Source organism: Podarcis filfolensis, assembly GCF_964270895.1.
Source record: "Podarcis filfolensis genome assembly, chromosome: 1".
In the NCBI taxonomy this organism is placed as follows: Eukaryota; Metazoa; Chordata; class Lepidosauria; order Squamata; family Lacertidae; genus Podarcis; species Podarcis filfolensis.
Genome location: NC_139604.1, coordinates 12,598,701 through 12,624,006, shown reverse-complemented (window position 1 = coordinate 12,624,006; position 25,306 = coordinate 12,598,701). Strand labels below are relative to the sequence as shown.

General features: G+C 42.2%; 1 protein-coding gene across 10 annotated transcripts; it reads left to right on the top strand.

The window, feature by feature from the left end:
* The first annotated feature begins 388 nt into the window (after positions 1-388).
* ORC2 (origin recognition complex subunit 2) lies at positions 389-24,525 on the top strand. 10 transcript variants are annotated; one of them, XM_083630028.1, is made up of 19 exons: positions 463-517; positions 2,652-2,827; positions 2,938-3,058; positions 3,621-3,727; positions 4,474-4,611; positions 4,875-4,961; positions 6,941-7,033; positions 8,678-8,709; positions 10,638-10,698; positions 12,011-12,195; positions 13,546-13,644; positions 15,047-15,156; positions 16,331-16,463; positions 17,016-17,112; positions 19,570-19,716; positions 20,700-20,871; positions 21,913-21,974; positions 23,223-23,341; positions 23,759-24,525. In XM_083630028.1, exons 4-19 carry the CDS (start codon positions 3,637-3,639, stop codon positions 23,840-23,842), a joined length of 1,710 nt encoding a protein of 569 aa, XP_083486154.1. In that variant the 5' UTR covers positions 463-517; positions 2,652-2,827; positions 2,938-3,058; positions 3,621-3,636; the 3' UTR covers positions 23,843-24,525. The 10 variants fall into 10 exon arrangements, with proteins under 10 accessions (XP_083486158.1, XP_083486160.1, XP_083486151.1 ...); XM_083630026.1 differs by having other exon boundaries at positions 508-971; positions 10,641-10,698; XM_083630029.1 differs by lacking the exon at positions 463-517 and adding an exon at positions 604-971.
* The last annotated feature ends 781 nt before the right edge of the window (positions 24,526-25,306 follow it).

Genomic DNA, 25,306 nt, shown 5'->3' with positions numbered 1-25,306 from the left:
CCCATGGAGGCTTGCCTGGCGAAAACGTTTCCTGATAACCAGGCCTTTGGGTTTTTAAACCATGGCCTTTTAAACTGGGGCGAGGTGTGGGGGGGGGGTTTGTTTGTTTTGTTATTACGTTGTGCATTTTTGCGCTTTTATACTGTAAGCCGCCTTGTGAATTTAATATTTTTTTAAAAGGCCCAGAGGCTTGCTAGACCCGAACCCGCAGGCCTTGGGAAAGGAGGCCTGGTCAAAAGCGCCGCCAGTCCGCGCAGACTCCCTGCGCGTTTCGTTCGCCTCACCACAGCGCCTTCCTCGCGGGGCGGAGGGAAGGGAAGGGGAGCCAATCGCCTCTAAGGAACGGGAACCCAATCGCAAAGCCGAGCGTTAGGTTTCCCCCTATGGAAAGGCGGTGGCCAGCCCGGCCCCGGCCTATCAGAACGGAGAAGGGCGGGGCCGTTGTCCCGGCGGACGTCGCGGGAAGTAGAGCACTAGTTCCGGCTGCGCGCGGGTCCGTTCGTGTTCATTCGCCTCTGTGAGTTTTAACGGGGGGCTCTGGGCGGGGCCAACGGTGGGTGGCGAGTCCCCGCATGCGCCGCGCGGTGGACTCGGTCACGTGGCTTCTGAGGGGGCAACAGAAAGCACGTGTGGAAAGGGGTTGGCGCGCTCTGCGTGTACTTTACCGGTGTACTTTACCTGAGAGTAAGCCCCGGCCCCTTTGAATTCGAACGAGCCTTGCTTCCGAGTAGAGTAGACCTTGGCAGAATGGCTCTGTGTATCTCAAAGGGAGGGCAGGAAGGCAGCCTCAAGTTCTTGAGGACTAGTGTTTTGCTTTGCTTTGTTAAACTCTCAATGGGCCGGTGGAGGGTTTGTCTTCCCCAAATCGTCATGTTGACCGGCGCGGGGGATGTAGCGCAAGTGCAGCTGAATTCAGCTGGCCTCGTGAATTGCCTCAGGACTGCAGCTTTTTAGTGGTTACGTTAGTTCCTGTGGGTTTATTTCACAGTATATTGAGTTTAAATATTTGGTTGCATGGGGGGGGTATACACTTTCAAGGTAATCGCAAATACAGTGGTAAAGGTAAAGGGACCCCTGACCATTAGGTCCAATTGTGGCCGACTCTGGGGTTGCGGCACTCATCTCGCTTTATTGGCTGAGGGAGCCAGCGTACAGCTTCCAGGTCATGTGGTCAGCATGACTAATACAGTGGTACCTCGGGTTAAGTACTTAATTCGTTCCAGAGGTCCGTTCTTAACCTGAAACTGTTCTTAACCTGAAGCACCACTTTAGCTAATGGGGCCTCCCGCTGCCACCACGCCACCGGAGCAGATTTCTGTTCTCATCCTGAAGCAAAGTTCTTAACCTGAAGCAATATTTCTGGGTTAGCAGAGTCTGTAACCTGAAGCGTATGTAACCTAAGGTACCACTGTATGTTTGCTGGGAAACAAATCCTGTGGATTTAAAGGTAAAAGGTAAAGGGGCCATTAGGTCCAGTTATGACCGACTTTGGGGTTGCGGCACTCATCTCGCTTTATTGGCCAAGGGAGCTGGCGTACAGCTTCCGGGTCATGTGGCCAGCATGACTAAGCCGCTTCTGGCGAACCAGAGCAGCACACAGAAACACCGTTTACCTTCCCGCCGGAGCGGTACCTATTTATCTACTTGCACTTTGAAATGCTTCCAAACTGTTAGGTTGGCAGGAGCAGGGACTGAGCAATGGGAGCTCACCCCGTCGCGGGGATTCAAACCGCTGACCTTCTGATCGGCAAGTCCTAGGCTCTGTGGTTTAACCCACAGCGCCACCCGTGTCCCTCCTGTGACCCTTAATTTCTGCTGTTCATTTTTAAGCAGAATAACTCCCAGAGGTCAGCGGTATTTACTGGCGCCGTGGTCTAAACCACTCAGCCTCTTGGGCTTGCCGATCAGAAGGTTGGCGGTTCGAATCCCCGCGACTGGGAGAGCTCCAGTTGCTCTGTCCCAGCTCCAGCCAACCTAGCAGTTGGAAAGCACACCAGTGCAAGTAGATAAATAGGTATCGCTGCGGCGGGAATGAAAACGGCATTTCTTTGCACTTTGGTTTTCATCATAGTGTTCCATTGCGCCAGAAGCGGTTTAGTCCTGTTGGCCACATGACCTGGAAAGCTGTCTGTGGACAAACGCCGGCTCCCTCGGCCTGAAAGCGAAATGAGTGCTGCAACCCCATAGTCGCCTTCGACTGGACTTAACCGTCCAGGGGTCATTTAAGTGTAGTTTAACTGTGCACTGTTCGTTTCTGCAGTGCTTTACTGATCTTCACCGTCTCAATTTTGTGAACGTTTGTGCGGTAATCTACACCCCACTTTGAAACTTGAGTCCTCAAAGTGACCAACAACACTTAGAAAACGCAACAGATACACCAAGAAGCTCATGTTCAAAAATGAAACAATCAGGCACACTAGGCATTAAATGCTCCTTCCCATAGGGTGGTTGCTATAAGTTGGCTCTTTGAGAGCCAGGGAGAGAACAATCCTACTGGAGGAGGCCCTGAATTTGCCTTTGCCTGCCTCCCTCACTCTTCTCTTTCCTGTCGAAGGGCAATTGGTGTCAGTTGGCCCAGGGCAGGGAAGGACCTTAGACAATCTACCTGGAGCTGTCCCTGATGTTTTCTTTGCTTGCCTCTCATTCCACAGGGCGGTTAGCATCAGTTGGTCCTGTGGTAGGCCAGCTGGCCAGGGAGGAGGGGAGATTGAGGACTTTAAAATCGCCAACAGATCCATACAAGAAGAAAATGGTTGGAAAACTCAGATAAAACAAATCAGAGGCATTGTGTAAAAAATTACATACCTTGATTCCTTATCCATAGGTTGCAAGTTGTTGTTTTTAAATTGCTTTTTAAACGTTGGGGAATTTCAGTAGGGTGCCATATCTACCCTTCTGACCATTTTAGGGTGTTTCTTGCTCTTCCTTTCATTTCAGATTAAAGAAAATGCTGCGTGGAACTTAGACAATGTAGGCTCATCCACTTAAGCTGGCTGACCGGGTGGAAGTGTATTCTCCAATCCTGTTCATGCTGATATGTAAGGTTGTTTTTATCTCTGTAAGTACATTTGAGTAAAATTTGCTTTGAAGGTTGGATTTTATGTGTTTTGAGGTGTGAAATCTTAATTTTGCTTTGCTTTAGATGTGGTTAACAATGGGGGTTCAGCCCAAAATTGAAGATGACTGCCAACATGGTGGTGCGAAATCCTAAGAAATTCTAGCAGGGACTTCATTGGGGAGATGATCCAATACCTTGTTTAAAATATCATCTGTTTAAATATTGCAGGCCTTAGTGGTTGGGGGGAGGGGGGAACAATACTTCTTGTATAAATGGGTCAGTGCATCTGGCTGTTAACCAGAAAGTTGGTGGTTCTAGTCTGTCTACCTAGGGCGGTTGTGGGCAGGATTTCTGCTTTTGACTAGGTGACCATCACAGTCTCTTCCAACTCTACAATTCTATGATTCTCTGAAAGTAGAAAGGATTATTATTGCTACTAATCTTTCTATGCTTCTGCTTGTATACCATGCATTTCAGGCTTGGTTACATCTCCTGTTGGTAATAAGGATAGTTTAATTGTACTTGTGCCTGGATAGGAACATGACGCATACTTTGTTTTTAGTTGTAGGCTTCTTGCTATGAGTAATCCGAAGTTAAAGAAAAGCAATGTGATAGAGGTCAAGTTTGTGGCAGATGAGGATGTCCTAAAGCACATTTCTGAAGATACAGGTATGAATTGCTTGTTAGTGCAAGGACAACTTATTTACATATTTATAAAACGGTACTACATTTCCCAGCTGGGTTTTTTAAAAAAGTAATTAGAAACTCTGGATATCTTTAAATGCCTTTAAAGTTACATATTTTTAAAAAGGAGAATTTCTGGTGCTTTTACAGATTTTCTTTTGAGTGTATGCCATAATGGAAACCCAGGTTTTTCTAAGAGACCAAAACTCTTCATCTTGTTTCTTGAAGGAGGTGACTTCTTTGTACAGTTCCTCCCGCCACCAATTATGATCTGCTTATAGATCAGGACAGACCTTTTATTCACATTCAGAAATCTTAGGATTGCAAGTTAATAATGTTCAGAACTGCAAGGGTATTACTATCACTAGGCCTTTGTATGCTTATCCACAATAAGCAGACTGACTAGTTTTGGTGCCTTGCCTTCAGTTGAATCCTTGCCATCTTTTGCGGAGTAATTGTTTTTGGTTGCCTTTTCTCAATAAAAACTGGCTAAGGGATTCAGTTTGCTAGAATATGCTGATTGCTTAGTATTTCTAAATGGAAATAAATATATGTTACATGCAAAGGTTCTAAGGCTGTAGTGCTTAACACTTACTAGAATACAGTGGCTGTTACTTCTGAGGAAACATGCATAGGATTGTGTTGTAAGTGTGTATGCGGAGAAAGATTTGGCAGAAGCAGGAGACCTTTCTGGTTTGTTTGATACTAAAGCCTTACTGCTGCTCTTCCAGGTCATAAGGTTCGAAAGAACAAAGCTGCACAAACGCTTGATGCAAAAAGATGGGTGAAGAAAACAGACGATACCTCAGATAATGAGTCTCAGGAAACTTTTAAAGAACAGGAATATGTTTCTGTCCTAGGCATCCAAGGTATTTATGAAAAAAAGGGTAACACTTTGAAAAACTTTACCCAGCTATTAGCCTTGTGAATGTTGGCTAAGAAATGGCTGTGTTCAATAGTGATATCAATACAGTGTTATGTGGGTTGACCCACCCATTTTCACCGTAAACAATGTTTGCTCATTTAACAACATGCAAGTCCTTTGCAGTTTGGCAGATAATTGTTATAATTTCTCTTCCCACCTCCCACAAGTTTGCTTCTGAGGGTTTTTGTTTGTTTGGGTGTGTTTTAGGCTCTTTGAAAAATGGCTCCAGTGCAGGTGGCGGGGATGTCTTTCCATTCCAAACTCCAAAACGCTCTAACAAGATGGCAGAAATGGGTATGGACTGTTTTGTTCAGCAAATTAACTCTTTGATCCTGGTCTTAGGAATGAAACTGTGAAGGTATAAAACTGTTTGATCATTCAGTTACAGAATGCTTACTTTCTGTAGTTGTTCTTATGGTTAAGCACTTTAAAATGGGTTTTTCTCTGTAACTATTATTACTGTATACATGCTGCTTTTCAGAACCTTTAGTAAAACTGAAATTTATTGTTTGTTTAACTCTGTTCCGATTCCTTGATTTTCTTCCTCAACTAATTGCCTCACCACACTACCCAAAGCAGTGAGTTGGCTGGACCGGTAAGTGACCTGGTTCACACTTAATGCTAAACCATGATTTGCTTAGCCTAACTGTGGCTTGTCTGAATGAACCCAGCCCAGCAGGCTAACCATGTGCAGGTATGGTTTGTTGTTGGCTTATGAGCTTGTTGGCTTGTTGTTGGCTTGTTTTTAACTGTTGTTTGATACTATCTCCAAACCAAATAGACTTTCTTAACCATAGTTTATTTTAACCCTCCCCCACAAGCTTGACAGGCTACAAAGGCTCAAGGCAAGAGCAGCTGGAAAACAAACCAAGCTTGTGAGAAACAGATTATGGCTTATGTTGTCAACTGTAAGATAACAAATTTATTTGTATGGCTGGCTAAGCCAAACGTTGACATTGCAAGAGCATGCAAACCTGGGCTCTTGGAGAAGAGCATACAGCTGCTTTGTTGCTGTGAAGTCCTTTTGAATTTGTGTTAAACTAACCCATAGTTTGATCTCATGCAAGCATAGGCAAACTTGCCCCCCCCAGATGTTTTGGGACTACAACTCCCATCATCCCTGTCTAACAGGACCAGTGGTCAGGGATGATGGGAATTGTAGTCTCAAAAAATCTGGAGGGCCGAGCTTGCCTATGCCTGATCTAATGCATCATCTGAACCAGATCTGATGGTTGAACACTCTCCTCACCACAAGCCATGGTTTGGTGTAGTGTGTCATGTGAACCAGGCCAACTGGTAACCATGGGTAAAGCAAGCCATAGCTGGGTGTTATATGCGAACATGGCCAGTAAGCTACATAGGGTATAGGGCTGTTTTTGTGAGGCAGCCACAGAGCAGATTAATTTAGCTGCTTCGCTTCCCTCCTCACCTCACAGTGCAGGCCCATGCTCTCTGCTTTGATACTGTATATCTAGTGTTTGTCAGTGCTACTGAACAACAAAATATTGGGATATGAGCTTCACATTCCTGAGAACCACATGAGTAACCTTTGTAGGTCTTGTTACAGATAGGTAGCCGTGTTGGTCTGTCATAGTCAAAACAAAAACAACAAAAAAAAATTTTTCCTTCCAGTAGCACCTTAAAGGCCAACTAAGTTAGTTCTTGGTATCTGAAGAAGTGTGCATGCACACGAAAGCTCATACCAAGAACTAACTTAGTTGGTCTTTAAGGTGCTACTGGAAGGAAAAAAAATTTTTTTTTGTTTTTGTTTTGACTTTGTAGGTCTTGTTGAGGCTTTTAGCTTCTATTTCAGAAGTGTTTGCATAGCAGCATAGTATTTGTTTCAGTTCAAATGTTTACAAGAGAAAAATCCTATTTGGTCCATGCAAGTCTTGGTGCCTCTGAAGCAGCTGCAACATTATTGTTTTTAAAATGCTGGTGGTCACACTCTTGCGGTAATACCGCCTTTCATCCGAGGATCACAGGGCATTTGTATCATATTGCTTGTATTACCTTTGTACCAATATTTTGGTCTCACCTTTAACACTGTAATAAATAATGACTAATGAGCAGTTTATTTCTTTAACCTCATGTTTCAACAATGGCCTACACTAGCCTTCCCCAGTGTAGCTCCCTCCATATGTTTCAAACTGCAGCTCCCATCAGCCCCAGTTCAAAACATCTGGAGGTCACTAGGCTGGGGAAAGTGTTTTAAATTGTATTAATATGTTGTGTGCATGCTTCCTTAATCTGGCATTTTCCTTTGTTCAAAGCCTCTGAGCTAGCTCAGACAGCAGGTAGCAATGTAAAACATGAGAAGGCGAAGGATCCTGAAAAGGGAGCAAGCACTCCTCAAAGCAGCAAGAGTAAGTTCCATTTAAGTAATAAACTAAATTATCAAATGCTTTAGTAAGAGCTGTGTTTGGTAAAAGCTGCTTTTAAAAGGTTTTGCTTTAGGGAGAATTTACACTTACTATTTCTTTTATGGGTTATATTTTGTAGTATCTAGGATTAACACAACGGTTCTTAGCTAGGGAAGGAGAATTAGAGTATGAATGTGTGATGGGATGATGAGCTGCTTGTGCGTGAAATTCTTAGTCCCTCAGAGTTTGGCTAAGTCCACAAACCTCTGTCTGTAACGGAGCTCCTTAAGCATGGCTCCGTCAGTCGCTGGTAGAATCCGACAGTGGGCATTTATGGAATTTCTTCCAGCATAAAAGCTCCTTAACGGAAACGCGCCTTCTGGACTCTCAGCGTGACAGTTTCCGGCGAGGAGTGGGTGTCCCTATAGGAGGTCCTGAAACCTCCCCACTGTTTTCGCTGGAAGTGTCTCTGAGCCATCCCTCCGACTCACTTTCCCTTGGAGCTCCTTCTCTCCCCCTGCTGGTTCCCTCCTCAGCTGATAAGTCTCTCTCAACCTCTGTGAGCCCTTTCGCCTCCTGTTCTTTCTATGGCAGTTCCCTGACAGAATGTCTTGACAATAAAGGCAGATGAATATGTGCTCTTGATTAACGTGAGCCTTAATCTGACAAGCTAGATTGCCGATTTTTGCTAAATATTTAACACACTTTTTACCTTTTCATCATAGCCATCCATGTGCCAAGACACCTAGTTATTTGAAATGAAAGGTGGATTTTGGAATCCTGTATGTGTAGCTTTCTACTATACTTATTGATTAACAAATTTGTTTTACTGCTTAAGCAAAAGACCCGTGAGTGCTTTACAAATGACAATCTAAAATACTCATTTAAGATAGCCATAAAATCAAGCATTAAGAACAAGTTACATATAAAAAATTATACCTAAATCACATTCTAAAATGTTTAAGGAATGCATAACTAGTTAGCATGCAAGTTTCCACTTAATAGGATGTGTTTTGCTATGCAGATTATAGGGATTTCACTCCTAATCTAGCACACTTTTAAAATTGCAGAATCATAATCTGCCACGGTTTCTGTGACTGCATGATTATTCAGTGACTGTTGAGCAAATGGCTCAGATAAACTACCTGGCAGTGACTTCAAGAAAGCCAGTTTGGCTCTACAGTTTTCTTGGCATGCAGTTTCTTGTCAGCTACTCATACACAATCATAAATCTTATATGTACGTTGAGTCCCAGTGTAAAAATATGCTGGTACTTGGGGATCATGTGTTATCTGAGAGGAGAATTTAGTTAAGATGCAATAAGCATTTGGGGAATATGAAATAGTTTTTTTAGGAGAGACTTGGGAAGTGGAGAAGCCTTTGCAGAAAACTCCCAGTGCTAGGCACAGAATTAAACAGATACAAAATAGTCGATATAACTTAGTTCATTCTTTTGACATGGGAAGGCACTGGATGAATTTGTCACCTGCGGTAATTTTGCATAGAGATGAGGGCATTGTCCAAAGTTCAACATCATTTGCAATCTAAAGTATTTTCTGGTATGAGCATCTGAAGATGCTTAGTTAAGGAAGTACAAAAGAGCTAATGTTTCTTGGTAATTTGTGACAGTCTTTGTTTAATTTCCAGAGTATTCTGCTTCAAGCAAAGGCAAGGTGGAGGTGAGTGGCAATTTTTGGTGGTTAAAAACATCGGTCATTGATGGAGAATGACCTTTCTCCATTATGTGTAGAATCTCCCAAGTGTTGCCTTCAGTAGTTTGGCCAAATACAGGACTATCTGAGGTGGCTGTGAACATTTGTAATCCAGTATAATGCTTGAATTTACATGCAGCGGCATGCAGTGTTGCTTCCTTTGACTGATCCTAAGCTGGTATTGGGATGCAGGTGGCGCTGTGGGTTAAACCACAGAGCCTAGGGCTTGCCGATCAGAAGGTCGGCGGTTCAAATCCCCGCAATGGAGTGAGCTCCCGTTGCTTGGTCCCTGCTCCTGCCAACCTAGCGGTTCAAAAGCACATCAAAGTGCAAGTAGATAAATAGGTACCGCTCCAGCGGGAAGATGAACGGCATTTCCGTGCACTGCTCTGGTTCGCCAGAAGCGGCTTAGTCATGCTGGCCACATGACCTGGAAGCTGTACGCCGGCTCCCTCGGCCAGTAAAGCGAGATGAGCGTCACAACCCCAGAGTCGGTCACGACTGGACCTAATCGTCAGGGGTCCCTTTACCTTTACCTTTTAAGCTGTTATTAGGTAAAACTGTACTGCTTAGCTATGTGTTATTTGCTAAGTTTTATCCAGCAGTGGTATTCAGCTGTCAATGTTATTTGAGGGAAGACATTTTCAAGAATTTCCCCCCCTAAATGTGACTAGGGGAGCTCCCAGACCCCGGAACAGATTTAAGGGGTGGGGCTGCAGCAGGAATGGATATAGCTGAAAATTGCTTCCCTTCCCATTCTGCTGCTTGAACCTTACTGTCAGCTGAGTGATATATAAACATTTTATCTGGATTGTACTGTTGACCAGAGATTCGAGTCATCTAGCAGAAGAATGGGCTTGCCCTTCATACTAGTTGAGAACTGAGTAACTGGAGGTTTTAGGGAAAATAGCATCTCATAAATGGCCACCTACATGGATTTTTCATGACCCAACTTCTCAAGAGTTAAGATCAGCATGTACTCTCTGGCCTGTTGCTAGAACATGCTGGCTTGGCAGATATCACACTGCTGTATCCCTGGAAAGATCTAACAGGTTCCCCCTCTTCCCATTTTTTAATCAGTATTGACCACTTTTTTTAGTTCTAGAAGACATTTTATTATTGATTATGTTTGTTTTTACTGATTGTGTGAATGTTAAGTTTTAATTTAATCATATATATTCTTCAAATTGTTGCTGTAATCTGCTTTGAAAAGTTGGGTTTAAGTAACTTGAAAATATAGCTTGAAAGCTGAAAGATCAACTTGTGGCTTCCTAGGTATGAAGTAACTTTGAGAATAGATTGAGGGCCTTCTCGGTAGTGGCGCCCACCCTGGAGAATAGATTGAGGGCCTTCTCGGTAGTGGCGCCCACCCTGTGGAACACCCTCCCTTCAGACGTGAAGGAAATAAGTAGCTATCCTATCTTTAAAAGACATCTGAAGGCAGCCCTGTTCAGGGAAGTGTTTAATATTTAATGCTGTATTGTTTTTAACACTTGATTGGGAGCCGCCCAGAATGGCTAAGGAAACTCAGCCAGATGGGCGGGGTATTAAAAAAAAAAAGACTGCTTCATGCGGTCCTAGTGTTCTGCAAATATCCATAAAACATTTCCAGGTCTATTTCAAATATGAGTTCAGTCTTAATGTATTGATCTGAAATTGGTACATGATAGCTGTAAATCTGTAGGTTTGGAAGAAACTAATCTAGACTGTCCCAGAAATAGAAACAAGTACAACCTGGGTTCTTAACTGACTTTGCTTGGTCTCTAGGTCTATTAATAATGAGATTCCAGAACTAGATTCTGCAGGTTACATTCAGTTTCTGTGTTTAAGGTTTCTAAACCACCTAAACAGATGAGATTTTATTTAGAAGATACTTCATATGCTTGCTTTATTAGCAGAGTAAAAAGAATGAATTCATGTCAAAAACACCCTACAGACTCAGGAAAAGAATTACGGGTAAGCATTTGCATTAAATTCCAGCTAATATAGTTCAGTGGTGTTTTATAAGATGAGATTTCATTCTTGTGCTCTGCCTCTTCAGTTGTGACATTAGAGTATAACAGTTTCCAGAGGAGTAGCTGTATTGCAGCAACTAATCTTGTAGCACGTTGGAGTTGAATAAAACTATCATTGCATAAGCTTTTGGGATGGTATTTACCCCGAGCAAATCCAAGCTTTGCAGAAGTTCAGAAAAATTGTTGGTCAAAAAGCAAAGCAAAAAAATGGGGTCAGCCCAAAGCAGACCAAATGATGACAGAGTGTGTTTGGTGACCATTGAGTTCTGGCTGATAGGGAGCAGGGGAGGAAATGAAGTGCCTGGGCTCCTGAACTCCACAGCAGCATTTCAGTTGTGTCCTTCAGGTCTACATGGATAATGGGAACCCTTGGGTTAGGCCAGGGGTGGGCAATCTAAGGCCCATGGGCCGGATGCAGCCCAATCGCCTTCTCAATCTAGCCTGTGGACAGTCCGGGAATCAGTGTGTTTTTACATGAGTAGAATGTGTCCTTTTATTTAAAATGCATCTCTGGTTATTTTTGGGGCCTGCCTGATGTTTTTACATGAGTAGAATGTGTGCTTTTATTTAAAATGCATCTCTGGGTTATTTGTGGGGCATAGGGATTCATTCTCTCCCCCCCCCCCAATATAGTCTGGCCCACCACATGGTCTGAGGGACGGTGGACTGGCCCACAGCTGAAAAAGGTTGCTTACCCCTGGATTAGGCAGAGGCTTATTTTCTTGCCACATACTGTGTTCTTTACCCAGTTTCCCCCTACCTAGACTATGTTGAGATTCTGCTGTTATTTGAGAAGGTGACTCTGTGGCTTAAACAGTGGTACCTTGTTTCTCGAACTTAATCCATTCCGGGAGTCCATTCAACTCCTGAAACCGTTCAAAAACCAAGGCACGGCTTCTGATTGGCTGCAGGAGTTTCCTGCACTCAAGTGGAAGCCGCATCAGATGTTCAGCTTCTGAAAAACGTTCGCAAACTGGAACACTTACTTCTGGGTTTGTGGCATTCGGCATCTGATTTGTTCGACAACTAAGCCGTTCGAGAATCAACTCGTATGTGTGTGAGGTGAAGGGAGAACTCCATTTACTATCTGTAAGGCAACAGCTATGTGCTCTTATCAATTATGCACCACTTGTAAGTGGCCTTTTTTTTCTATCCAGTATACGCAATATAAAGTTGAAGTACAAAATTTCCAGTGTACAAGATGAGTTAGGAACGGAAACTCACAAGTCTCTTGCCCAATGTTTCCTTTTTAGCTTTAAACATGTGCTCTGATACTGAAAGTGATTATTCCACTTCATGCTCCGAAGAAGAGGAAGATGACAGCTGTATAGAAACTACAGATTATGCTGTCGATCCAAAAATGCTGGCCAGACCCCAGACATCATCTGCTCCAGCTAACAAAGAAACACCAGCTAAGAAGCTGAAGAGAGAAGTTCCTGTGAGTGTGGATGCACTTCAGTTTGCTAATCACATTGGCTATTGCCCATAGAAATAAGGACTTCTCAAAACATTTCTACTGCCAGTTAAACATTGAATTAAATGCGGGGCCGTCTCTGGCAGGAAACATTGCGGATGTGCTTAGTGGCAGTTTAATCCCAATTAGTTTTGAATCTTACAGGCTTAATTCTGCGGAAAGGCACATCATATGACTTTTGAAAGGTACACGGGAAATAATAATAAACAATAATAAATTTTTATTTATATCCCGCCCTCCCCAGCCGAAGTCGGGCTCAGGGCGGCTAACAACAATAAAATAGTACAACATTCTAAAATCATTTCATTATAAAATTAATTCAAATCAAGTTGATGGCAACCATTGGGCTAGAGTTCTGTGAAGATTGCCAAAGGAGGGAGTCAGGCTGTGCCCTGGCCAAAGGCTTGGTAGAACAGCTCTGGCTTGCAGGCCCTGCGGAAAGATGTCAAGTCCCGCAGGGCCCTAGTCTCTTGTGGCAGAGCGTTCCACCAGATCGGAGCCTTTCTGCCTATTTCCTTGGGCTTGTCAAGGCAGGAGATGTTGTGCCAGATTTACATATAAAGACCCCTAAGTGTGATATATGAGGTTTTATACAGCTTGGGACCTGCACCGTCCAAGGAGAGCATTCTCCCATACAGGCCTCCATGTTGTGTTGAGATCTGGGATGCAGGCCCTTCTGATGCTTATTCTGTACCCTGAATTAGGGCTTTCTTGGGGGGAGGGGTGCCATAATTATAGCATTCCTTCCCCTCTGAAATGTGGTGAACACTGACTCATGTATTTTAGGTACCTGCTGAGGACACATGATGGACATTAATTTTTGAGCCCATTGTTTCAGTATTCTATAATTTATAGTGATTTAAATGGGTTGATACAGATTTTTATTGCTTTGTTTTGTTTAAAGAACCCTCTGGAATTGCATATGACAATGAAGACAATGTGCCTCTTTACTTAGATTTAAGTCCCTGTGTGTGCAATGGAATTTATTCACAGGTTGGGGTTTCTAGGATTGCAGCCTAATAGTACAGTGCTATTGCATGTCTACTTGGAAGCCTTAACTGAGTGTCTTGCATTTACTCCCAAGTAAGTTTGCATAGGATTATATCCTTAGTCTATGATAAACTTTGTTGTATACTTTTTGCCTTATTATACAAGGCAACTTCTTGACTAAGGGATAATGATTGTGAGATAGTTATGCATGAAATAACATGTGCGTTTAGAAATTTTCCTTTTCTTCTCAATTTGCTGCTATCCCTTTTCCCCTTCCCCTTCTACTGAAGCAGCTTCCCACTGTGCGTTTCTCTCTTCCCGCAGAGTAATTTGGTGGAAGAGTATTTTGAAGCACATAGCAGTTCCAAGGTTTTAACTTCTGACCAAACACTTCAGAAGCTACAGAAAGAGAAAATGGATCAGGTACCGTATGTGCTATGAGGGACTATTTGTATTAGAATTTCCTTTTGAGGTCTTTGTTCAGAGAAACTTCTAGCAACCGTCTCTGTGCTTGTTCTTGGATGGACCCAGTGGTTGGTTCATTGGTTGGTTGGTTGGTTGGTTTATTTTACCTTATTGGTGGTAGCACAGTTTGAGTTGTAATGCTGAAAACAGTGAGAAATACCGTATTTTTTGCTCTATAAGACTCACTTTTTCCCTCCTAAAAAGTAAGGGGAAATGTGTGTGTGCGTCTTATGGAGCGAATGCAGGCTGCGCAGCTATCCCAGAAGCCAGAACAGCAAGAGGGATTGCTGCTTTCACTGCGCAGCTATCCCTCTTGCTGTTCTGGCTTCTGAGATTCAGAATATTTTTTTTCTTGTTTTCCTCCTCCAAAAACTAGGTGCGTCTTGTGGTCTGGTGTGTCTTATAGAGCGAAAAATACGGTACTTTGCAGTGAAAAGGGCTTGGTTAAGCTAGAAGAGGGGTGTGGAACTTCTGGCCTGCAGGCCATTCTTGCCTCAGGGCATTTTCCACAAACCATGCCCACCCGCCAATCAGCTTGCATCGCTGTTGATGTCAGCCGGTGGGCAGGACCTTTTTGGAAAGCCCACCCAGCCATCCCACATCGATCCCATCCACTCCCAAAAAGAATCAGCATGGGGAAGGCTTTCCAGCCTGCTTTCGTTGCATGTGCAGCAAAAGCAAGCAGACCTGGGTTTTTTCTTGATCGCTTTGTAATGGAGCAGTCCCTGCCAAAGCCAATGTCTGCTTTAGAAATCATCTCTGACCAGTGTTCGAAACTCACATTGTTCTAGGGCACATTTTGCGACAGGGAATTTCATTAGCGCAAGCAGTTTCTGAGCTCTGGGCGCAGTACCGCACCTAAGATTTCAGATTAAAACTGCAGAGTGGAAGGAAAGGAGGACCTTTTTCTGTCTCCCCACTTCCAGCTACTCTCTGAAGACTGGAGAAGAGACCCTCTTAAGAATACTAGGGGGGTAGGCAGGGGAAGGACTAGATCGTATGAAAAATGAACATGATATTTTAGCTGCAGTTGGTTCATTTTCAGCTTTGCATTCTTGTTAGTAAAAAAGTGTGCCTAGACATTCCGTTGTTGCGCCCATAACTTAACTTTAAGGTGCCATTGAGCTCCTAGCCTTCATATCTCAGTTTCTAACACTGGCTCTGGCAGATACTGCTCCATCATGCAATGCTGAAGAAACAGGCACTTCTTTCCCTGCTGAGACAGAAAAGTGGGGCCTGGCTGAAAACAGGTACCTTTTGCAGCAATTTTCTCCCACCCTGTTTTAACTAGAAATGTATTGCTTCATTTCTTTTAGCCCTGCACCTATTCTAATGGCTTATTTTTCCCTTCCTGGTCTAGGAGTCCCTGCAAAACATCTTGAATAAAGTACCTGTTGCTTTTGCTTCGGAATGTGAGGCATTAACCAAGCAACATGAATCTCTCTTTTACAAATGGATGTTGCAACTGCAGTAAGTATCTGGTGGGCTTCTGTAAGAACATGCAATATGTTCTCTTGAAACAAATTGAAGTTGTAATTAAGCCTAATTGTTTCTTAGGCTCGGAAATAGTTTCCATTGAACAAAACCACATTCACTTCCCATGGTACAGTTAATGTATTTTCTGGAGTTGAGGTCTTTATAAAAGGAACCTCATGTGGATGATGTTTGAGGGGTGGAAATGCTTTCAACCAAGTTTCTTAAACAGATAGGAAACTATCTCATATAAAGCAGTCACAAATCTTCTGGGTAATAGCTATTGGTTTTCTATAACAGAAAAATACATGGGATTTAAATAGATCCTAGATTGTAGAGGTCTATTAGCTAATTGTCATAGCCACTTTCCAGATTGAATATATGGGAGCGAAGTTCAGATTGGGTGTTGTTCACAGTACGGCTGCACTTATTTCCATTCCACTGAAGACAACTGCAAGTTGACATCAGGAAAATAAACAGATAATAGGCATAGATGCTGCTTTTAGCATTTATGATGCAGAACTGAAGCCAAATGAGTAACTGTAGGGCCCTTATTTCATTTCTGTTCTTCAACTTGCTCATTGCTCTCCCCACCACCACCATTTTATCTTCACAACAACTCTGTGAGGTTGGTTTGTCCTAGTGAACTTAATGGGTGGGTAGGGATATGTATATACATCTCTCCGGTGTGACCCTGTAACCTCTATGTCACATCAACTCTTAATGTTTATTTCTTGCAGGTTAACAAAAAGTAGGCCCATACAGTAGTTTTGTTACATACAGTGGTACCTCGTGTTACGGATGGGATCCATTCTGGAGGCCATTCTGTACTCTGCTTCAGAACTGGAATTGTCTCTGTTCCCTCTTCCTCTGCTGCTTTGCAAGTAGGCAGAAAACAAATGGCAGTGGCAATCTCATCTTTCCACTGAGCGTTTAGTTTTGCTTTTCAGGACTGGAAAAGGATCAGAGATTTCTTCAAAGATACTAAATTTAAACAAACTTCAATTGTTGTTGTTATTATTCGGGAATGAAGACGGAATAAGTGTTTACAAAGAAAAAACAAATACAGTTCTGTCAGAATAACAAAAAGTAAAATACTGTTCTCGATAAGAACACTTTCAGTAGGTTATGCGCTATATTGTAAATTTCAGTGATGTTTTCTTTCTTGCAGCCTAGGATTCAATATTGTGCTATATGGATTAGGTTCAAAGAAAGCTCTGTTGGAGAATTTTCGCATTTCTCTTCTGCAAGATTCTGTTCATATTGTTGTGAATGGGTTCTTCCCCAGCATCACAGTGAAATCGGTAAGAAAAAAGAGACATATATGCATGCATGCATTCAGAGAAGTAAACAAAAGCTTCAATACAAACTGCATGGTTTATTAATAGGTTACTGTTACTTAGAACACAGCTCAAATGAAGTTGGTTTACATTCGGTTCACCTCTTAATTCTAGCAGACAAAGGCTCCAGTACATAAAGGCAGTCCATGGTTTTGGTTTGCTTTGACTTCCTATATGGGTCTTCATTTGCAAATGCTGTTCATATGAAAGGGCAAGTTGCACTGGTTGGAACGTAGAAAAACCTGCCTAATGTGTGTTTTAAGTTTATACTTAATAAACCTGCAAACCGCTAAGGATTGTTTCAGATATTGCGAAGTTTGTATATGGAAGGCTCTTCTGTGTATTGTATGTGTGGATGTTTTCGCTACATGTTGCTTTCAATATAGGAATTCTGTGAAATAGTCTTAATATCGAGACAGCTGTTTTTAACTTGAGTTAAGCTCTCTTTGAAAAACCATGCTTAAAAAACAACACAGTTCCAAAGGAAAATGGTGACCTGCTGTTTTTCTGTGCCAGATTCTTAATTCCGTAACAGAGGAGGTGCTGGATCACGTGGGCACTTTTCGCAGCCCCCAGGATCAGCTGGACTTGATTGTGAAAAGATTTAAAGAAGGTAATACAGATGGGCCAATATATTAGAAGTTTGGAGTCTTCCTAAGTTAAAAAAAAAAAGATTGGATGAAACTAATGATTTGGTTTACTCATATATTTATTGCCTGTTCAAATACAGTGATTATAAAGGTGCTTATTCTGGCAATTCATCAAGGATGCAATACCAATTTGTAAAACATGGGACTTGCTACAGTAGCCTTTGAGTTATTGCTGTGGGTCTACACATTATAGCTGGGATTGATAACTAGGCATTTGTTGTTGTTTAGTCGTTTAGTCATGTCCGACTCTTCGTGACCCCATGGACCAGAGTTTCAACTAAACAGTTGTGCAGTTCAGTCCCACCTTGATAGTGCAACAGTATTTTATGCAATTATCAGCACAGATCTAGACTTCCAGATTTGAGTGGGAATGTTGCTCAGTGATCAAATGAAATGAGTGGAGTTTTTTTTAATAAGAAGTTTTATTGATTTTCAGTGAATAAACACAATTACAAAGAGTTTTTCCCATCCCAGTTTTGTTTTAAAAAAACTGTCCTTAAACTTTAAACGCGTAAACCATATACTATTAGCTAAAGCAATTGGTTAAAAGATGTGACCTGCATGACCAAGCAGCCTCTCCCAATGGGAGACCGGAACCAGGTGTATCACTTAATCCCATCTCAATTTGTCCCCTCTTCCTACCAGGGCAGATCAGCCTGTTTAGCTTTGCCAAAGTCCAGTTTTTGATTCCGAAGGATGCCATTTTTCAGGATTACCATTGGAATATTTTATAAGAGAATGCCAGATTTCAATAAATTCATTGCATCTCTTGCATTGTTCAATGTGTGTAGTCCCTTTGTTAATTTTTCAACTATAGCAGTTGTCCATACATTATGTTTCCAGTGAGATATATGTAGATGTTCTTGTCCTTTCCAGTTCTGTGCTACTAATAATACATGCTGCCACCTGAAGAAACGTGGCTAATTCTTTGTAAGGAAAGCTAATTTCTTTGTAAGTTATCAGCCCTAAATTTGGAGTACATTCCATGTGCAGCAGCAGCAGTAACAACAACTTATTTATACCCCAGCCACCCTGGACAGCTGCCAACAGAATATTAAAAACACGATAAAACATCAAACCTTAAAAACTTGACACGTGATATGGCTTATTTCCGTAAATATTGTTATGAGTTTGAGGGTGCCAGACTCCCTTAAAGTCCTGGACCCCCAGGAATTTAGAAATTAATGAAGCCTCCTCTTAAGATAATGCAGGTATTTAAAAAATGACACATAAAAGTGTTAAACTCAATGTGTGGCAGTTTTAGAATTGATTTTTTGCAGCAAAATATATTCCTAAGTAAAGTGACTATATCTTCCCTTATTAAGAAAATTCACTATTCAGGGTACCAAAATGGGCCCAGTCAAGGTGCAGTAGTGGGCCCTGGAATTGTGGCATCGTAGCCTTTTGGGAGATGATTTCAGACCATCAGCAACTGTGTTTCAAGAAGCTAACTTAGTTTCTGTATTTATATAGCTACACATAATGGGAGTTCTTCGGGAAACTCATAACGAAACCTTTCCTCCCTCAGCTCCTCAGTGAGTTGCATCCAATGCTCTCCATACACTCTCTTTGCTTTTACTTAGAAGTAGTAGAAGGAGGAGTAGAAGGTTGGAGCAAACACATTAATCCGACATCTTGCCAGATGATCTCACCATCCCCCTCAGGGGTTTTTTTTAAACTGAGGTCCAGCACCGAGGGCCTTCTGGCGGTTCCCTTACTGGGAGAAGCCAAGTTACAGGGAACCAGGCAGAGGGCCTTCTCAGTAGTGGCGCCCTCCCTGTGGAACACCCTCCCACCAGATGTCAAAGAGAACAACAACTACCAGACTTTTAGAAGACATCTGAAGGCAGCCCAGTTTAGGGAAGCTTTTAATGTTTGATGTATTACAGTATTTTAATATTTTTTTGGAAGCCGGCCAGAGTGGCTGGGAAGCCCAGCCAGATGGGATGGGTATAAATAAATTATTATTATTATTATTATTATTATTATTATTATTATTATTATTATTATTTATTATTATTATTATTTATTATTATTATTTATTATTATTAAAGCAAAATTCTTCACATTCAGTTCATTTCCCAGTCTCTCTGGTACTGAATCCAAAAAATGCAAGTGATGAGAGAAGTTTTTAAAACAAAATTTTGGGTGGGAATCTGGATTACAAAATATTACAGCATGGGTTAAAATGGAATTATTTTATTCAGAATACATGTTTGTATTAGTTTGCATTACTAGCCATGAATCTTGGATTCCTGGACACACAAATATAGGTTGTTTTTACCTGAATGACTGGTCCTGTGATTTTTAGAGGTGATGAGCAGCCACAGAAAGCTTGTCAGCATTTGGCTGCAGCTAGGTGACTTTCCTACTTCCTTGACACCCTGTTTTTAACCCTTGTACTTCTTCTCATTTGCCAGATCCTTCGTTGGAGCTCTACCTGCTCATCCACAACTTGGACAGTCCAACATTGAGAGGAGACAAAAACCAACAAATCCTAGCGCAATTGTCATCTCTTTCTAATATCTACCTCATAGCATCTATTGATCATATTAATGCACCACTCAGTGAGTTCTTAGGCCCTTCAGCCCTCTAACTTGAAAAATTCATCTTAAGTCAGTTGGAACATCTGTTTGGTACATATGTAATGCATTCTGTGGCTGTATTTAGATGCATTTCTTAACCATGGTTTGCTATTATAGCTGAACACAAGCTTGCCTACAAACCAGGTATTAGCATTACGTACCCGGGTGTTAGTCATTAATAGTTATGGAGTCCACATGGCATCTGCACTGGCTCCCGGTGGAGTACAGGGTCAGATTTAAGGTGCTGCTTTTGACCATTAAAGCCCTTCACGGCCCAGGACCCTCGTACCTACGGAACCGCCTCTCCTGATGCCCCATGGAGAGCCTCAAGGTCCATAAATAGCAACACCCTAGTGGTCCCGGGCCCTAAGGAAGTTAGATTGGCTTCAACCAGAGCCAGGGCCTTTTCAACTCTGGCTCCGGCCTGGTGAAACGCTCTGTCTCATGAGACCAGGGCCCTGCAGGATCTGATTTCTTTCCGCAGGGCCTGTAAGACAGAGTTGTTCCGCCTGGCCTTTGGCTTGGAGCCAATTTGATTCCCTCCCTCCCTCTCTTTCTTTTTTCTTTTCCTTCTCCTCCTGCGAGGAGGCTACATTTTAATATTTTAATGTTTCAATATTTTAATGTTGTATTTTAATTTTGTTTTTAAGTTGTAATCATTCAACTTGTTTTTATTATTGCTTGTAAGCCGCTCTGAGCCCGGCCTTGGCTGGGGAGGGCAGGGTATAAATAAAAAATTATTATTATTATTATTATCTTAGACCAATTGAGTTTGTAGCATTGGGCACACTGACTTGAACTGTTTACAGTAAGGGTGGGGAACCGCCAGCCTCTCCTCCTTGTTCCCACTGTGTTTTCCCACACAGAGCCCGAGATTTGGGAAGCATCCTCCAACCCCTCCCAAAATCTCCACATAAAGTAGAGTTACATAATTTTTACTTTTTCTTTCTTTTCTGCTCTTGTAGTGTGGGATCAAGCAAAGCAAAGCATGTATAATTGGTTGTGGTATGAAACAACCACTTACAGTCCTTATGTAGAAGAAACATCCTTTGAGAACTCCCTCTTGATACAGCAATCCGGGTCTTTGGCTTTGAGCTCTCTCACTCATGTTCTGCGCAGTCTCACTCCTAATGCAAGGTAAAAACTCTTCTGTGATGTTCAAGTGTTGGGGACCTTCGCTGCAACTAGGGGGCTAATTCTCGGGGGGGGGGGGTTTAAATAAAGCTTCAATGTTGGAAACGGAAAGCTGCTTTTTCATATTACAAATAGGGAAACAAGACCTGAATGCTATTTTCCTAGTGCCTCAAGTTCATGTTGCCTAATATTTGCTAGAAACACTGCAGTGGGAGACTCCAGATCTTTCCTTGCTCTATTGTAGAATCTACAGTGTAGATCATGACTAATATAGCCCTACGGATTATCTTCATTTCCCTTTTGTTTTCTCACAGAAGGGTTATGCTGTATCAACAGAAATGATGTTTCCCACACAAAATTATTAATAGAGTTAGTATAGCTGACGGGAGATTTTAAAAAAAGATTTTCCTCAGAAGGAAGTCTGTAAGGTAAAGGTAAAGGGACCCCTGACCATTAGGTCCAGTCGTGGCCGACTCTGGGGTTGTGGCACTCATCTCGCTTTATTGGCCGAGGGAGCCGGCGTACAGCTTCCGGGTCATGTGGCCAGCATGACAAAGCCGCTTCTGGCAAACCAGAGCAGCGCACGGAAACGCCGTTTACCTTCCCGCCGGAGCGGTACCTATTTATCTACTTGCACTTTGACGTGCTTTCGAACTGCTAAGTTGGCAGGAGCAGGGACCGAGCAACAGGAGCTCACCCCATCGCGGGGATTCGAACCACCAACCTTCTGATGGGCAAGTCCTAGGCTCTGTGGTTTAACCCACAGTGCCACCTGTGTCCCTAAGGAAGTCTGTAGTTGGTAATAAATGTGGATTTTCAGTAGTGGTGTAAAGGGAGAGGGAGCAAATGCTTTGGTACACAACAGAGGGAGCTGTTCCAGTTCTGGGTGGAATCACTGCAGAAAGTATAAAGCCAAGAACAGAAATAGGATGTTAAAAGTGGTTGCATGCACAATTAAGCCCTTTTTATTTTCAAAACATGTTCCCTCCCATATTGTAAGTTATGTTTCTAGTCTTGTTTAAAGATACTTCTTTTACTTACCAGGGGGATTTTCAGACTTTTGGCAGAATATCAATTGGAAAATAAGGATAACACCTCATACCCAGGTAACTCAATAGACACAAATTCTTAATTCTTTCTGGAGGTCAAACTAGGGTAACATTGGACATGAGCTTTAGCCTAAGTCATGGATTCTGAGCACAATGCCTATATAAATGTGATTGTTGTAAACAAAAATTGCCCTTTTCCCTTATGGGGCATCCAAGAGCCCGTATAGAGTCCTTATATAGGTTCCTTATTGGTAGGAGAAGATAACAGAGGCCAACCAGAGAATATTGAGAAGCAAAGCAGCTAGTAAGCCTGATCTTTATTGATCTGTTGCAACAGGGTGCTCCCCTCACTCGCAGGAAAAGAGGAGGAACCCAGAACAAAGGCCACCCCTCCATACATCATACCTACAACACAGAAGGGGTGTGACCTAAGACCACCCCTCAGATACATCATACCTACATCATAGAAAAGGTGGTCTTAAAACAGAAATTTGAATGTTGTTTTTCTCCTGTCCTCCTTTATTTCCTTTCCTGTCTGGCAGGTTACTTGATTGGATTGCCTGGGTAGCCTGGCCAGTCTTTTGTAATGATAAATACTTAGTTCCTGGGCCATGTCACAGGCTCACACCCTATTCATATCTTAAATGTGCCCTTAAGACAGGATTTGTGAGGAAAGAGACAATGGGGAGGTTTCCCACTTTGACCTTGCAGAGAAAACATTTGCTCAGTTTAGGAATCAAAATTGTTCCAGGTTGGTCTTCCTGTGCTGATCTATGTACGTGCTTGGTCGGTACGCTTATGAACATTACCATATATCTAAGACCATAAAATTCCTATCACATGATGAAACTTCTGTTTTATGTGAGTATCAATTGGTACTGGGCATGTGGACACTTGCTGCAACAATTCATCTGAGTGGGTGAGATTGTAAGCTCTTCCAATTGTTATGAAACTGCATTGCTTTGAACTGAATGAGAGGACCAGACTAGGGACTGAAGTGTACAATATTTGAGAGTAATCTTAGAAGCCTTGCTTTCAGTGCTATCTCAGGTAGGAAAAGATCCAGAAAGGACAAGTTTTGAGGAAATCAACCTCTTCCCCCATTTTTCGAATTGAAATTTTGAGGGAACACAAGGCTGGGGGGACATTTCTAGTGCATGGCTTTCTCAAAGAAAAATATTCATACTACCTTTTGAATAAAACCTCCTTCAAGCATCATACAGATCTCGTTAGCAACATTGATCTTCATTTGAGCAAGACCTCGCTTGTAATCCTAGGCGTTCCATTACTTCTTTTCCCCGCTAGGACTTTCCTTCCAAGATTTCTACCAGCAATGTCGGGAAGCATTCCTGGTCAATAGTGACCTGACTCTCAGGGCTCAGCTCACAGAATTCAGGGATCACAAGCTCATTAGGACTAAGAGGGTGAGTGAAGCTGCTATAGACATGCTAATGTGACTATTTGTTTAACAATGCCTATGCTGCAGAAAAAATCAGAGTGTATGATTCTGGGTACAGGGTGAATGACAATAGAACTACAATTAAATATTTGTGGTGTTTATTAATAGACAGAAGTATCACATGTGTGTTCATGGTATTGAAAACAAGCCAAAGGTTGCTTATACTATTATGAAAGTTGCTATCCAAAATGTGGAAGCAGTCTTCTACAAATTTCTGCTAGGACATTGGATCGTGCCTTTTGAGGAGGAAATGTGCTTTGTTCTAGTCACGTAACTTGAGAGGGCAAATCCCTATCAGTGCATGACTGTTATTTGGATTGAACAAAAATGCTTTGTTATTCTTATGCCTCAGAACTAATCGAAATAGTGTGCTTGTTTTCAGGGTGCTGATGGAGTTGAATATTTATTAATTCCTGTGGACGCTGGGACCTTGACTGACTTTTTACAGAAGGATAATGACATTTGAAGGCTCTGAAATGTGCAATAGCAATTGCTCTCAAGAGCTGCTGGAATACTGCCTACAGTGTAGTCAATTTTCAGATCTCAGGAGTTTTTATCTGCCTGTAATAATTGAGTAAAGCATTGTTTGTGCAAAGCCAACTTTTATATGTATCTAAAACTGCTTAGGTTTTCCACTTTGGATGACTATTTCCTCCTTTGTATTCCATTACAAAGAAAATGTGACATAGGAATGTGCCTTTCTGCTCATGAAGTAACTTGTGCTTGGAAAATACACATTGTTGGCTGTTAACAGCTTAAGTTTTTCAACAATGAATGAGTATGTCATATTTACAGACTACCTTATTGGTTTTCTAATATGTGCCGTGTGAGATGGAGAGGTGCCTGTACTTGGGCAAAGCAAAATACAAACACCAGAGACCCAGGTTATTTTGGACAAGTTTGTTGACGTTTTAGCCTTCATTGGTATACAAGCCATTGTAAAGTTAATAATAAGCTGGCACCTGTCTCTGCAATGTAAAGAAAATGGCAGCTATGCTGATTTTTCAAACCAACTTTCTTAATGATAACGTCCGAAGTAATGAGAGGTAGTATTTTGGTATTTTTAAAAAATAATCTGAATAAAAATGTGTAGTTGTGCAATAGTGGGGGTTTTTTTGTATGGTTTTAAATAAAACACAGTTTATGGTCCTGGCGAAGACTTGTATTTGAAAAAACATCAACTGAAATGGCAGAAGAGGTGCTGTTGAGCGGGTGGAGTGATCAAATGTCCCTTCTTACGCCAGGTAATGGGATGGTGGTGGTGTCACTACATTCGTGCAGCCCTTGTGTGAGCTGGCAGAAGTGCTGCTGTAGAGCCAGTGGAAGATCCTGAATTGGGGCAGGATTTGTTAGTCCCCGAGCGCTTTCCAGTTCCGACATGTGATAATGTAAGGGCCCAATCAAGGCAGAATTCATCCTCCCCCTACTGCTGCATAAAGCCCATGCCATCAACAGCTGGAGTTTGGACTGATCCCTTACTCAGAAGTTCAAATCCCACTAAATTCAATGGAGCTTATTCCAAAATAAATGTTCATGGGATTGCAGCCTAAATTAAATATTGCTGGTTCTGACATCGAAGTGATCAACCCCTGACAGTTCAATGACCATTAGACCATTGAAAGTTTGTTTGAAAAAGTTCTGAGATGTGCATCTTCATGTACTACATAAATCATTGGTTTAGCTTATTTTTTGTCTTACATTTTCCAGGATAAAAAAGCTAGCTGTCAGGTAGAAGTGCTTTCTTTGGGGGGGGGGGGAGGGGAGAGAGATTCCTTGCACAGCATAAAATTCCCAAAGTGAAGTTGAGAAATAGTTTTTTCCTAAAATTCCTGATTAATTTTTGTGCTAAGGCGACCAATCAAAGCGTGATTTTAGCTGCAACCCTGTGAACCTACCCAGAAGTCCTCTTTGGGGCCCCACAAATGGTGTT